Source organism: Chiloscyllium plagiosum, unplaced genomic scaffold, assembly GCF_037043375.1.
Source record: "Chiloscyllium plagiosum isolate Xiang-an unplaced genomic scaffold, Cpla_swu_hap1 HiC_scaffold_15, whole genome shotgun sequence".
NCBI classification, from domain to species: Eukaryota; Metazoa; Chordata; class Chondrichthyes; order Orectolobiformes; family Hemiscylliidae; genus Chiloscyllium; species Chiloscyllium plagiosum.
Window position 1 is genome coordinate 66,519,076 of NW_028270153.1, and position 16,390 is coordinate 66,535,465.

At 40.9% G+C, this 16,390-nt stretch overlaps 1 protein-coding gene across 2 annotated transcripts in view; it reads right to left on the reverse strand.

Moving 5' to 3' along the window:
* Nucleotides 1-112: 112 nt before the first annotated feature.
* The window catches only part of pcif1 (phosphorylated CTD interacting factor 1), a 121,795-nt gene continuing 105,517 nt past the window's right edge, over nucleotides 113-16,390 (reverse strand). The window contains exons 15-16 of one of the 2 annotated variants that reach the window (XM_087995004.1): nucleotides 7,698-7,873; nucleotides 113-7,393 (exon numbers count right to left, since the gene is read on the reverse strand). In XM_087995004.1, coding sequence (XP_087851130.1) covers nucleotides 7,159-7,393; nucleotides 7,698-7,873 — 411 coding nt within the window. In that variant the 3' untranslated portion in view covers nucleotides 113-7,158. Of the gene's footprint in view, nucleotides 7,394-7,697; nucleotides 7,874-13,551; nucleotides 14,177-16,390 lie in introns of those variants that run through there. The other variant, XM_087995005.1, reaches the window with a different exon arrangement.

Below are 16,390 nucleotides of genomic sequence, written 5' to 3' on the forward strand. Positions count from 1 at the left end.
GGTTCAGCTCACAGCTGAACTGTCCATATTATCAGTGTTTCTCATACATTGGCAAACTATTTGGTTCCAGTGAGATGCGTTAATGGCCCTGAATTATTTTTGTCATTCTCTATTTCAAAGAAATAAGACAATTCTAATCTCAGTACATTTTTAATTCCGGTCTTGAAATTTTCCTTCCATAAGTAAAGAGCTTGAAACCAACATGGGAATCTGATCTGTATGTGTTACTTAGAAAAACTGGATCATTGGACATGACTTTACAAAGTAGATCAATTAGATGTGGGTTCACATGACATTCACTAGTGTTAATAGAAAACAAGAGGCCTGGTGTACTGCCAGGATTGCACTGTGTGACAATATTTCAGTATGATCCCAAATCTGACCACAAAGCACCATCAATCTATTTACCAGTTAGGCAGCACATATACTTAAATCTGTACTTCTTAAAATACAATTTAAAAAGAGTAACAAAATAAATACAAAAATAAACACTACAGGTAAAACAGGTGAGGAGAGGCCATGGTTGAACTGAGTCTTTCACTATCTGACCACTACAATCCCACACAGTCTGACCACATGCAATTAAGTTGGGATTCAGAAGCATAGAGTTAGTGTTGGGTATTACTGCTGTGATACTACCTCACTCCAGGACTGGGAGATCCTGAACACTCTGTAGACACTGCCTCACTCCTAGAGTGGATTTTCCTGGTCATTATCGAACTCCAGGGCTAGGGGATTCCCATCACTGCCTCACTCCAGGATTGGGACATTCCCAATCACTGTCTCACTCCAGGACTGGGAGATTCCCGTCACTGCTTCACTCCAGGACTGGGAGATTCCCAATCACTCCGTCACTCCAGGATTGGGAGATTCCCATCACTGCGTCACTCCAGGACTGGGAGACTCCCAATCACTGCCTAACTCCAGGACTGGGAGATTCCCATCACTGCGTCACTCCAGGACTGGGAGACTCCCAATCACTGTCTCACTCCAGGACTGGGAGATTCCCGTCACTGCTTCACTCCAGGAATGGGAGATTCCCAATCACTGTCTCACTCCAGGATTGGGAGATTCCCAATCACTGCCTCACTCCAGGAATGGGAGATTCCCAATCACTGTCTCACTCCAGGATTGGGAGATTCCCAATCACTGCCTGACTCCAGGATTGGGAGATCCCAATCACTGCTTCACTCCAGGACTGGGAGATCCCAATCACTGAGTCACTCCAGGATTGGGAGATCCCAATCACTGCGTCACTCCAGGATTGGGATTTCCCAATCACTGCCTCATTCCAGGATTGGGAGATCCCAATCATTGCCTCACTCCAGGACTGGGAGATCCCAATCACTGTCTCACTCCAGGACTGGGAGATTCCCATCACTGTCTCACTCCAGGATTGGGAGATTCCTAATCACTGTCTCACTCCAGGATTGGGAGATCCCAATCACTGTCTCACTCCAGGACTGGGAGATTCCAATCACTGTCTCACTCCAGGATTGGGAGATTCCCAATCACTGCCTGACTCCAGGATTGGGAGATCCCAATCACTGCTTCACTCCAGGACTGGGAGATCCCAATCACTGAGTCACTCCAGGATTGGGAGATTCCAATCACTGTCTCACTCCAGGATTGAGAGATTCCAATCACTGTCTCACTCCAGGACTGGGAGATTCCGATCACTGTCTCACTCCAGGATTGGGAGATTCCTAATCACTGTCTCACTCCAGGATTGGGAGATCCCAATCACTGTCTCACTCCAGGACTGGGAGATTCCAATCACTGTCTCACTCCAGGATTGGGAGATTCCAATCACTGTCTCACTCCAGGATTGGGAGATTCCAATCACTGTCTCACTCCAGGATTGGGAGATTCCAATCACTGTCTCACTCCAGGATTGGGAGATCCCAATCACTGCCTCACTCCAGGAATGGGAGATTCCCGTCACTGCTTCACTCCAGGACTGGGAGATCCCAATCACTGTCTCACTCCAGGATTGGGAGATCCCAATCACTGCCTCACTCCAGGAATGGGAGATTCCCGTCACTGCTTCACTCCAGGACTGGGAGATCCCAATCTCTGCTTCACTCCAGGACTGGGAGATCCCAATCACTGCCTCACTCCAGAATTTGGAGATCCTGATTATTCTGTACACACTACCACAGTGCAGGACTGCGCAATCCCAATCACCACGTCCAACCTCAGAGTTAGGCAAAACATGACTGCACAGGCTCAGTTCAGCCTCAGGTCTGCACTATCTCTATTTCGATGCGTGCTCAGTAATAAGTGTGATTCCGAGATATACAAAAACATTGAGATATATGCCGTCAGTGCAAGGTTGTAGCCATTACAACTTCAGAAATACTCTGGAGGCTGTATCCCTTTTGGAACTTCACATAAAACTTGAAAGAATTTGAAGACAAAACCCAACAGCATCTGCACACAGTGAAGATCTTGGTAAGCAGACAATGTCACTCATCAACAATCCAAGAAAGAATCTACAATTATCCAAACACCCTCACATCCTGAGCCAAACCAGTCAGGGGCAGAAGATAGAGAGAGTCAGGGATTGCTGACAAGATAAAGTTAGGTGGAAAAGTAAGCTGCAATGAGATAGACAGGTTGGATGATTGGATAAAAGCATGGCAGATGGAGTATAATGTGACATTGTCAAGTTTGGAAAGACAATTGAAAAATGCAGTCTTCACTGAATGATGAGATGCTGATAAAGTCTTGCATTCAGGTGAAGAAATGGACTTGTAGAGGTATCACAGAAAGTTAACAGTGAGCATAAAAAAGACCAGAAAAGACCAAAAACAGAGTCAGGAAACCAAAGAGAACACAGCAAGGCTGGGAGAGACTCTAAAACTGAGTAGTTGCAGAGGAAACTTCAGAACACAGTGACATTTCAGAACACAATGAAAGGAGACTGTGAGGAGCATTGAGAACTGAGAATGCAGTGACAGCATTAAGAACAGACTGACTCCAGTGAGAATTAGAACACAGTGAAAAGAGTGAAGCTTGAAGTTCAGGGACACTCTAGAAGCCAGTGAGAACAATGGAGACCCAAGAACAGTGAGAACAATAGAGACTCAGGAACAGTAAGAGTGTGAAGACTTAGTGACAGTGAGAGAGTGGAAACTCAGGACCACATTGGGAGCAGCAGAGACTCTCAAAAACAATAAGAATATTGGAGAGCTGAGAATAGTGAGAGCAGAAGAGACTCGAACATCATAGTGTGGAAGAAGACTTGAGAACAAGAGTAATAGTGAAAACACAGGATAAAAAGTGGAAACTCAAGGATACAGTGCGAGTTGTACTAAGAACACTTGAGAACATAGTAAGAGCAGTGGTAATTCAATAATACAGTGAGGGCAGCGGAGACTTGAAGCACAGTGAGAGCAGTTGTAAGAAAGCAGCAAGAAGAAGGCAGCCCTGAGAGCACAACAGAAATAGAAGACATAAAAACAGAATGAAAGCAGTGGAAACTAGCAAATACGAGAACAATGGAAACTCAAGACCACTGACAGCAGTGGAGACATGCGAACTCAGTGAGAACAGTAAAGACTCAAGAATACATTGATAGCAGTGGACTCAAGAACACAGGGGAAAGAGCAAAGACCTGAACTCAGTGAGAGAAGCAGGAACCTGAAAACATATGACGGATAAGTTACAAAGTGATATCACTGAACATAGACTGAGACGGGGCACATAACGATTACCTTTTCACTTAGTTTGGATAGAGAGGACCAGGACATGTTGGTATTTAGATGGACATATACATGAATTACTGAACATCAATAGGTAAACACAGCAAGAAATTTGGATTGTAAATGGTATGTTATCCCTTAATACAAATGAATTGGACTGTTAATGCGAAGAAGACTTACTGCAATTACACGAGACCACTGTGTACTTGGGGGTCTCCTTGGAGACAATGTAATCGTTACGATACTGATTCTGGAGTTGAGGTTTCCTATGAGGAAAGATTTATTGATAGGGACTTAATTCTGAGGAGTTTATCAGAAAAGATGATCACATTGAAACATAATTCTTAAAGAGCTTGAGAGGATAATTGCTGAAAGAAGGTTGCTCCTGTTTGGGGAGTCAAAAACGAGGGGCCACTGTTAGAGAATTAGTTGAGATGGAATTTATGGATGGATTTGGAATTTAAAATTATTGGAATTTCTGACGATGAAGTGGGTATCCTGGTGCAAGTTCAATAATGGAAACTCACATTTGAGGACACAGTGAGACCTAAGACATCAACCTATTGAGATATCAAAGGTAAGAGTTGGAATCTGTTAGAGACATGAGGAAGCAAACAAAGTGATTCAGCTGCTGTGATGTGTCAGTAACCAGAAGTGATCTGCAGGAAGACAATAATGGAGTGACTGCACACAAATCAGCAGGAAACTAGATAAAGACAAGATAGGTTTGAATGGTGAGTACAAGAAGCCCTTTGAACAGAACTCAATGCACTGGTTGTAGCATAAGTCACTGACATCACTGAAAGAGATAACTCTTAGAAAAAGATAAACAAACTTATGAGACAATAGATTGGAAAGAAAACTTTTAAAACATTAGAAAGAAAGCAAACAATGTGGTTCGAGAAGGTTTTCTGGGTTATAATGTGTGTGTTTAGATACATATATATATATATATATATATATATACACATACAGGTTGGGTTTTAAGGAAAGCTATGATTGCTGTAATGTTCTCAAACATTGGGACACATGTTAATTGGCTAATGGTGGAATAACCAGTGTGAGGGTGAGAATAGGGCCCTTATGCAGCTATTGGACACAATCAAACATCTCAACGGGCCCAAGGATTGGTGGAGACCCTGCATAAAGATTTCAGACAGGGGGGTGAGTGAGTGGGTAATTGGTGGGAAGGTACCTGCTGGGTTTAAGGAGGCCCTCCTCCTTTAGAGCTACTGTAGGGGAGTGTAAACTCCAGTCCATAGAGTCAGAAAGAGAACTATCTCTATCTTTGGGAATTTTCATCTTTACACTGAACAGGAAACATGAAACCATAGCCACTCCAGGCAGGGCACCAGCAGAATGAATGAAGATTGGGTCTCTGTTTAGACCGAGTGTAACTGTAGGGTACAAATGATTTTAAGGGTGTCCCACACTTCAGACCCTGACTGATGGAGTTTGTTATCAAAACCCTAAACTACGTTCTGAGGAATACATGGTTGTTATCTCATAAATACAAATTACAATAGAATACAAATTAACCAAAGTGTTTCTTTGTATGGTTATAGGACAGTGAATGAACTAATGGTTGATGGAACAAGAGCGATAGGGTGACAAGATAATCTCACGCAAAACAATGGCAATTCTACAATAAAGTTATAGTGAACCACAATTTACACTAACAGATTGGATGCGTGTTGGCATTGAAAATTATATTCCATAACTTAGTCATGAATGATACTATAAAGCCAACACAAAATACTGTGAATGCTGGATATGTGAAAAAAAAATGGCAAATAAGCAGCATCTATGGGGAAAGGAACAGAGTTAATATTTCAGGTATATGACCCTTCATTGGTTCATACATTTTCCAGTTCTGTCAAAGGGCTACAGACCTGAAACATTAACTCTACTTCTCTCTCAACAAATGCTGCCCGAACTGCTGAGCATTTCCAGCATTTTGTGTATATAGTATTCTTTTAAAGAATTTCATTGCAGCACAGTCAACTCCTCATCATCAAGTCTGACAATCCCTTTTGGCAGATACATTAACAAACATTAACTACAAGCACACTCAGATCTTCACTTTGCACAGTTGCTGTTTGAAAGCTTTGTAATAAGAAGCTGCTTATCAAACCTATGAGGTTCTGTGGACTCTGTAAGTTAGAAATAATCTCAACGTGATGTTGTGAATTGATAAAACGGTCAAGAAGTTGCTTGGATGACAGCCTTGCCCAGATAAGCCAGATCTCCATGTCTGACAGCAAGAGCTCGGTGCTCAGTCTGCAGCACAACACTGAACCATTACTCACAATTCTGAGCCCAGCTGACCCCATCAAGAGGTGCCTCCTGAACTGAGCACTGTGAGCAATCAGTGCTGCACGATCATTTTGACAACAGTTTCTCTTCGCAGTCTGTCGGCGTGGCAAAAATCAAAAACCCAAACTCCTGGAAATCAATCCTTGCAGGTGTAAGTACGCTCTCATTTCCTTTATCACAGGGCAACTTATTGAGCTATACTTCCCAAGTGAATCAACCATATATTTAACACTTTTCCGGCTGGCCTGGCTGAGAACAGTACTGAATCCTAGTTATTCTGTAATGATCACTGAAAGTTCATTGCTGGCAGAGGGATTTCATTTAGCCCACGCAAATGCTGCACAGTTTGCTGCACAGTTAACAGACCTTATTATTGAAATCATCAATGAAGCTAACCACATAGACAAGAATCTGGGTGCTGAACAAATCCCAAACCTGACTGAAGACAGCTCAGAAGGAGCCCATGCCCCCTATTCTCCACAGAGAGCTCATCTCTGTTATTCCATCTCCCTGTTCTTTTCCTGTAACATGCAATATTTCCTTTCAGGAGGTCATCTAACACCCTTGTGCCAGAGAAGGGTTAAATGCAAGGGCTGCACTGGATGCTGTACATTCAAATGTTCAGTGAGTGAAGCTCCTTTGAACAATTCGGAGATACAGTCTACACAGGTCAATAAGAAGCAACACTTCTTACACCAATCAATTCCTATCCATCAGTTTGTACACTTACACTTAATTCTTTGCATTGAAAAGAAATTCCTGTGTTAAAATGGAAAATGTCTGCAGCCACTATTCGCAAAGTTTAAAAAAATATTAGGCAGAATTGCATAATCTCAAAAAAATAAGAAAGCTGATAAAACTGACATGGTATTCTGTTACGAAATGTTTCCATAGAATATATTACAGACATATTCTGCTTCTCTCCCCTAAACACTTCAGTAAAAGAAAAACAACAAACAGAAACATTAAGAACCCAGAACTCTGAGTCTGTTTTGAAAGACACTGTACATTATATACATTTTCTTGCTGGTGACAACAATGGTTTGCAGCTTGTATCGAGTCCACCTGTTTAAAATCACACACAGTACTAACTGCTCTGTGCGACCTCTAACTTGCAAACACATTTAGTCTCAGTTCAGTGACGCACAGTGTTGCTGCTTTGGTCCCGACCCTGTTCCTGGTCTTTCTCACCAGTTGACAATGAGGATGACGAGGATGAGGAGGAGGATGAAGACGACTTTCCTGTCAATTTGAAGGCTGCCATCAGTTGCTGGACCCGATCAGGCATGGGCTCCCATTTTGTAAAGCCAGCATCATTCTGCAGGAAGATGAGAGCTGTAGAATGCACAGCTTTATAGTAGATATCCTCCCTACAAATGAACAAAATATGGTTTGAGCTCTCACCTCAAATCAGCTTCTTCATAATAAACAGCTTCCCATCTATAATTACCCCCTACCCATGACTTTCCCCCTCCCTGTCAGATGACACACCCTCCCAACCGGTGATACACGCTCCCACCCAGTGACTTCCCCAATCTGTGAAACACACCCTGTCACTATGACGCCACCCCCTCTGTAACTCCCCACCCTCAGCCCACAGAAGATTGATGCAGCTTATCAATCAGATATACATACATCAGTTAAGCCATGACCTGGTGATGCGGTAAGTCTTACTTTTTGCAGATGTGCTGTGACCCACTCCTGTACTCATGCTCATAGGCTGGCACTATGATTTGATGCCGTTTAAATTTGCTCCCCTCCATTCGGACCAGAGCTGGTGTTGGAGGATTCCTCCATTCAGGGATGAACACTATGAATGAAAGTGGCTCGCTTGAATTTCCCAATAGTTCCTGTGTGAAAACAAATCCATAAATCTAGGTTAACAGAGATCACTCAAAATCAGACAAGTTTAATAGTTTCTCAATGACTTCAACCTGTCAAACCCACCCTCACACCAGACCCATCTATCTCTCTTAACTACCTTCACAATAGATCCCACTACTTCTGGGTGAAATATTTTTCCTCATCACCCCGCCAATCTTTCTACCAACCTCTTTAAATTTATGCAGGCTAGTACTGAGCACACTGCTGACGTAAAATGCTCCTCCCACCACTTTATCCAAGCTCCTCAAAATTTTGTGCACTTCAATCAAATTACGTCTCAGTGTCCTCTGTTCCAAGGGGAACAATCCCAGTCAATGCAACTGTTCCTCGTAGCTGCATTTCTCCTGTCCTGGAAACCTGCTTGTAAATTTCCTCTGGACCCTGGAAATAGTAACAATTTACACAATTCCTACATTACCTCGCTATGTATTTATATTCTATACCTTGGCTAAGAAAGCAAAGAATTCTATGTGAATAAGCACAAAGCATCACAGATGCTGGAAATCTGAACCAAACTTACAAAGTGCTGGAGAAACTCAACAGGTCTGGCAGCAGAGAGAAAACAGAGTTAATCTTTCAATCCTGTGACCCTTTCTCAGACTGAGTTCTGACAAAGGACTACTGAACTTGAAACACTCACTGTTTTCTCTCTACAGATGCTGCCAGGCCTGCTATGTTTCTCTAGAACACTGTTTTTGTACAAGAATTCCATATACCTTCTTAACTGCTGTATCAACCTGACCAGCTACTTTCTATGACCTGTGAACACACACTCCAAGATCTCTCGGTATTCTCCCATTAATCAAGGATTAATTTGCCTTGTTGATGTCCACAAAGTCATCACCTCCAACTTCGTGGATCAAATTCCATTTCTAGCCACCAGACCAGTTTCACTGACATCTTCCTGCAGTCTACAACTATTCCTCTCAATATCAATAATACAGCTAATGTTTTGTGTAAACTGCAAGCTTCTTGATCATGCTCCATTGTTTAATCTATACCATTAATGAATACCACACAAAGCAGGAGACCAAGTATTGAGCCCTGCGGAATGCCACTAGAAGCAGTCTTCCAGTTGCAAGAACACTTGGCAACCATTACCCTGCCCTGCCACTGGGCCAATTTAATACATAGATACCTGCGGATCCCATGGGTATACTTTTTAAAATCCAGTCTGCCATTTGGGACCTTGGTACCCCATCTTCTCCCCGTTACCGTGCATATCAACCTTTTTCAGATAATAATCCAATTCCCTCTTGAATGCATCGATAGAACCTTGCCTCCACCATAATCTCAGGCAGTGAGTTCCAGATCTCAATCACTCAATACATGTACACGTTTCTCCTTGTGACTCCATTGCTACTTTTGCCAATTGGCTTAAATCAATGTCCTCTGATTCTTGATCCCTCCATCAATAGGAAGCTATTTCCTGAAAATTCTGCCTAGACCCCTCAGGATATATCAAATCTCCAGTCAACCTTCTATTCTCCAGGGATGACAGTCCCAACTTCTCCAATCTACCCATGTGGCTAAAGTTCCTCATCCCTGGAACAATTCTTGTCAACCTCTCCTGCATGCTCTCTCTTGCCTTCACATATTTCCTAAAGTGTTTTGGGGAACTGGGCACAGTATTTCAGATTAGACTGAGCTACTGTTTAAACATGGTTTTCATAATCTCTTTGTCCTTTACTCTTAACATCTATTAATAAAGGATACTATATGCTTTCTCTCTATTCATATTCTCCATCTATTCACATTCTCATCATATCCTCAACATCAGCTACTAATCTTCATCATCTATATGATCAGAAATCCCTCAAAATTAAGTCCATCACTCTACAGCCCACACAGTATAATGCAAAGCTAACAGCTACCATTTTATGAATGTTTTGTCACAGTAAACAATCGGAAATCTTCTAATATTTTTCCACCAAGTTACTTATTTCCCAAAGAAACAAGTTCAACCTTCAAAACCTCACTCCAATTCCTCATCTGAGAAAATATGCCTTTTCTTCAAACTGTGTCACGTATATTGTGCATGTGAGAGTGGTTTGGGGGTAATATCACTGGACAAGAAAACCAAGCCATAAGTGGCACTGGAATCCATGAAGTCTGCTAGCATTAACTCAAACATGGGCAAGGAAATTGATTAGCAACCACCCACAACTACTCCCCTGCCCACCCCTCTATTGATGATGCAGTACTCCTCCATTATGAACACCGTATAGGAGAAGCATGAGGGTTAAGCATTGTGGAAAGTGTATCTTCAACAAGAGGGAATCTTTACCCATGACATCTATGGGCATTACGATCACTGAATCCCCACTACATACATCCTTGGGGTTACCATTGACTAGAAACTGAACTAACAGCACTGCGCGTTTAACAACTTTTTTATTCATTCATGGGATGTTTGCATCACTGGCTGGATCTGCAATTACTGCTCATCCCTAATTGTTCAGAGAGCAGTCAACCATTGCTGTGGGTCTAGAGTCACATGTAGGCCAGACCAAGTAAGGATGACAGATACCTTCCCTAAAGGGCATATTTGAACCAGATGTTTTTTTTCCAACAATTGGCAACAGTTTCATAATCATCATTAGACTCTTGGGTTCAAATATCACCATCTGCCATGGCAGGGTTTGAACCCAGATTCCCAGAACATTACCTTGGTCTCTGGTTTAATAGTTTAGGCCATTGTCTCCCCTACAGCACATGAACTGAAGTGGTTCAAGGAAACAGCTTAGCACATTTCCTTCTCAAAAGGGAATTAAGAACAGGCAATAAGTGCTGGTCTAGCCAATGACACCTACATCCCGTGAATGAATAAATAAAAATTACCTACACTACAGTTGATCAACTTTCATTCTCTATTTATACCAAACCTATCCACATTGCAGATTTATTGACTGATTTTCCTGCAAGGTGTTTCAGCCAAATTATCTCTCAATTCAACTCAACATGAGGTTAAATCTGGAAAACACACAAGTTTCTATTGAATAATGAATGGATCAAAGAGAGCCTAATGGGTAATCTCACACGTTGGACGATGTGGTTATTTTGATTTCAGCTCATCCTGGACAAAGAGAGCCAGTGAAGGGGTCAGGAAATTGGACTTTAGCTCCCTGTTCAGTTAAGAAGGAAAACCATCTCGAACTTCTAGTAATCCGGAAATAGATGTCTGCTACAGTAAAGAGAGCTCTCTCTCTCTCTCTCTCTCCAAGTTTGGAATCAACTAATTTCAGCAGTAAACGGGGATCAAGTGGTATGTTTTATTATTTTAGATGTTCTGAGGAATTTTCAAAAATATACTGAAATTCAGTGTAAATATTATCCTATTTGTTCATGTTACATGTGAAATCAAACATCTTATTGGAATGAAGTCAGCATCCCAGAGGTTTTTAACAAACTTGAGTCCAAGATATTTCTTAGCTTTACCTCAAAACCGGTCTGCTTACCGCCCTTATCTCTGGTACAAGTCAGGATGTAATCAGAGGATGCTCGATTTCAAAGTGGACCAAGGTCAGCTGACATTAGCTGTGTTGCAAGCAAGAAAGGATCTTTGCGATGCATGGAAAAGAGGCCTTTCACCATCCAAAGAGACAAAGCAGGGATACAGATTGTAATCTTTCCTCCATTTGCATGAGTATGACACCCTGGTTGCTAGGTGACAGGGAAGAGATAGCAATTGCCAAATGAAGACAGTCACTCGTCATCTGCTCTATCTTCCGAATTATATATTCATGATGTATAAAGGTTGGTGAAAATCGCCAACATGGACTTCAGGATAAGTAGTAACAGGTAATGTTCAAAATAGATTAATCATAAAAATCTATAAATCAGTTCATAATCTAAGAGTGCAGTGTTTGATATGGGGCTTCCTCAGTAGGTGGGGTTGTACACTGGAGGTAGTATGTTCAATGGTAATATTGAATGGCACATAAGATTTTCCAATACACTTGTCTGAGACTAACTTCAGTCTTCTTCAGATTGATGACGGTACCTTAGGTAGCACATACACATTGATGATTTTTATGTCTCCAACTTTCACAGTGGCTACACAGATTTTGTTTGATGATCAGTGTGGTGACTGCATGTGCACAACTTTTCGTGTTCCATATCCATTACGGAAAAGGGCTGTTGCACTATAAATATGAACCATTCTAAGCATCTTCAAAAAGGTCTCCTTTAAATATACCCAAATTACACACCATCTCATTTCCTGTCGAAAACCTTCGGCTAGTGAGCCACATCTTGCTTCAGGCTGTCTAGCACAATCAGTGATTTTCTGCTGCCGGTTCCAAGTCACAAGCATGATGGCTGCTCACACCAGTTGAGATGGCACATTACTTCAGATTTGTCTTTCAGAAATCCTTTTATCTTTTGAATGGATTTTCACAAAAGCATTTACAGCCTTCACCGCCTTTGGTATTTCACATCATTTATTTGGACTCAGTGACCAGCCCATCATGGCTGTCAATTTACTATCACTGTCTCTGCTTGGCATTTATAATCTTACTCAATGTAATTCTGGACTGTGGTCTAATTTTCACTGCCTTTCTGGGGTGAAGATGACAGACTTTCTAAGTTTGGTGATTGCTTGTGCTCTAACTATCGCAAATATGTAGTAAGATACCAAATGATTGCCTCTAGACCTCAACTTCTTCTAACATTTTAATAGTCTTTTAATTGTGCTACCACACACGGAACCTTCCAATGACACTACCAGGTGTAATAAAAATCTATGCATCACTTCATAATCTAAGAATGCAGTGTGTGATATGGTGTTTCATCAGCAAATAGCCCTGTCAATTGCAGGTAGTATGTTCAATGGCAATATTGAAAGGCACATAAGGTTTCCAGCAACTTGCCTCAGATCTAACTTCTGTCTTCTTCAGATTCATGATGGTACCAAATTTCCTATGAACATCTAGAAAATACTTGAAGGTCCTCTTTTGTGTGTGTGCCCACTGCACAATCAATAGGTAAGAAGAACTCCTCAGCAATTCTTTTCAGAAGAAAGAGTTTTTGATCATAGATGGTGGAAATTGTACATATGCCATTCAATCTGAAACAATCACTCCTCTATTCAGTTTGCTCCTGGAATAAGCAAGCATGGAAACAAACCAAGTAGGATGGGAGCTCAAATGCAACTCTATTTAACTCCATTGCAGACAGGAAAGATTCTGGACATCAGGGAACTGTTGGGTCATCAGATTAACCCGTTCAAGTCAGCCAACACTGACCAGAAGTTTGCAGAGGCCCTCTCTGCTGACTGTGTCAAATATCTTTGTAAGATCAGCAAAGATATGGCAAAGGTCCAGTGATTTATTTGCAACCTTTCCTTGAAGTTGTCTCGCGGTGAAGACCTTATCAGTATTTTCTTTGCTTTTCCACAATCCACACTTGCTTGTCAGGCAATAATTTCTCAGCTAAATGCTTGATGTTTAAAAAGATCCTAGCAAAACTGTTCCCTGTGATGACAAGAAAGGAAATTTCTCTATGTTTTTTACAAAGATACCTATTGCTCCTGTGTATGAATAAATGATTTTTTAAAACTGCAAATGATCAAAGATTGAGTTGGTTGGTGACCTCCTGCTTGATATGTCTCCGCAATCACAGCATTTGAACCAGGTACTACTGATGAGTTTTATTGCTTTAATGATCTCAAGCAAAAAGAGCTTTTACAGCAACAGATATGACCAACAGACTAGATTTATGATTTATTTTCTTTGCAAGATGTCTGGTTAAGTAGGCTCTTAAAATGTCCAGCTACCCAAAATGTAGCTATGTCAGTTAATATGGTATGACCAACAACACTAATGAGAGACTGGTATCTTCAGTCAGGAGGCTACAGGTGGTTCGCAACATCTCATAGAGGCATTTCATATCATGTGTCAACAATCATCTGGATATCCTCTGCTTTCTTCAAGGTCATTATGTTTATTGTTCTACGCAGCTTTCTTTGCCTTTGATGACATATCTTCCAACTATGTTTGATGAAGGCTCTATGTTCCACAGAATAATTCATGGTCTCCTTGTTGCTCTGATCAAGTCAATCATGTTGTTTTCTGTGTTTTGGTTCTGACGCCTTAACTAGCTCCAAAGGTATCCCTGAAGTTTTTTCCAGTCCATTTCAAAATCATTAGAAGTTGTGTTGATAATGCTGACATGATTTTTCAGAGATCCATGGAAATGATCTCACCCTCCGGTATTTAATCTGGTAGTCAGTCGATTGTTTTCATCCTATAGTCTTCAAACAGCGCCATCTAGAGTGCAAGTACGAGCAAATAAGTCTGTAGATCATTTAAATCTTGACTCCCTTTATGAATCAAGCCATAATCTTAGACTACGTATTTGTCTACCAGAGAGATGAAATCAGGCATCAATATTAGAGTATTGAATTATTTTAATTTGATATATGATATGATTGCACTATGGCATTGGGAGATAACTTTACATTATCACAGAAAACCACATTATTAGTGAGAATGATTAATAACCTCTACCTTTTCACAGTGCAAATTAAAAAGTGCAAAGAACATCTTAACTATGTACAGCAACTCGAATGTTGTTATTCCGTCCAGTTTCTAATCCATAAATTAACACTATAACATTTTACAGTATTGGTGTATCATTTTGCAGTTATGTTACTGGCCTATGATTTAGAAATTATTGTGTTGGGACATCAAACAATTGTTCTATTTGCAATATCATTTCATGGTTTCTCCATCAGCATTTAGTTATATACCTTGAAATGTAACTTTGGTTATTGTTTCAATTTATGGATCTGGGATTGAGCTATAATGGGGTTCACGCAGTGATGTTGTGGGAGGTTTGGGGTGCTGTCTCAGGTGGCAACGTAGAAGTTCAGGTTGAGTGCTTTTTTTTATTCATTCATGGGATGAGGGGTCACTGGCTAGGCCAGCATTTATTGCCCATCCCTAATTACCCAGGGGCAGTTAAGAGTCAACCACATTGCTGTGGATCTTAAGTCACACGTAGGTCAGACCAGGTAAGGACGAAACATGATGCAGAGAAAACTGAGGACTTGAAAGAGGATTATTAGTTATATGGACTGTACTATTTAAAGATTTCAGACTTTCTGTACTTTGCTCCAAATTGTGTGTCTAAATCAGATCCTCACTTCTTGTTTCTTCCTATTAGATAGATGAATAAACAATGTAAATACCCAATGGGAGTGCATGTAGCTATTCCTCAAAGAGTTGAACAAGTTTGAAAATTGATTGAGTTACTAAAAATGAAACAGACATAGAAGAGACATTGAAAGTGTAAGTGCTTCTATGATCATAATGGTGCGAAGTAGGTTTGAATGTAAAACTAATGGCTTAAATAAATATTATATATTTGTTTTCTACGCTGAAATATGACAAGTGGAGTCAAATGTTAAGGAACACTATTTGGTCTTAGAGACAGTAAACTTCCCACACTCTGAACAAAGCAATAAGTGGAAAGCATCCAATGTCGCAATACACTGGAAAAAAAGCATCTGCCCTAATGGATGACATTAGTCATTATTTTCATTTTGGTTAAACAATTGTCAAACAATTTATTCAAAACTAAATTTCCAATGTTGATTTGGTAAGAGTGGATTTTTGTTTTAATCAGCCTGTTCATTGCTGTTATTATATGCCTCTAAAGCAGGTGGGACCTGTACCTTTTGGCTCAGAGATAGGGACACTATTACCACACCATGACAGCCCTTTTAAGCGTGTGTAGAAGGATGCACTCAAATGCATCTGAAAAATCTGAGTATGAAAACTACCCCTTACATGAAAAAGAGGCTATTCTGCTTAACTAAGAGTCTGCTAATTCTTGCGATGATCTAATTAATAAAAATGTCACCCTTGTGTTTTTCACAGGAAGTGAATATTGGGATCACACCTGTGTTGACACAGATTGGACTGTTTGCTAATAATGGCAGACAGGCAGCTAAGCTACAACACTGGACGCAGTAGGAGCTTTGACTTTTACATGCTTTGTGTGAGGAAGAAACTCTTAATTAGACAGCCTTGCACATTCCTGCCCCCTCCAACTAGATTGATGAACAATCCTGTCCATCACTTTTCACAGTAAAATGGGTAAACAAATCCGAGGTTTATTTTTTGTATCCATTCAGAGGACAATGGCATCGACGGCTAGATCAGCATTTATTGCCCACCCCTAACTGAGGTCAAGAGTCACCTATATTGGTTTGGAGTCACATGTAGGCCAGACCAAGTATTTCCTTCCCTAAAGGATATTAGTGAACCAGATGGGTTTTTCCAGACAATTGGCAATGGTTTCATGGTTATCATAAGACGAATAACAATGATCATTATCACTAGATTCTTAATTCCAGACTTTTATTGAATTCAAATTCCACCATCTGCTGTGACAGGATTCAACCATTAATTAGGTCTCTGGATTAACCAGAGGTCCACTGATATTTCCACAAGGCCCATCACCTTCCCTTTAAATTG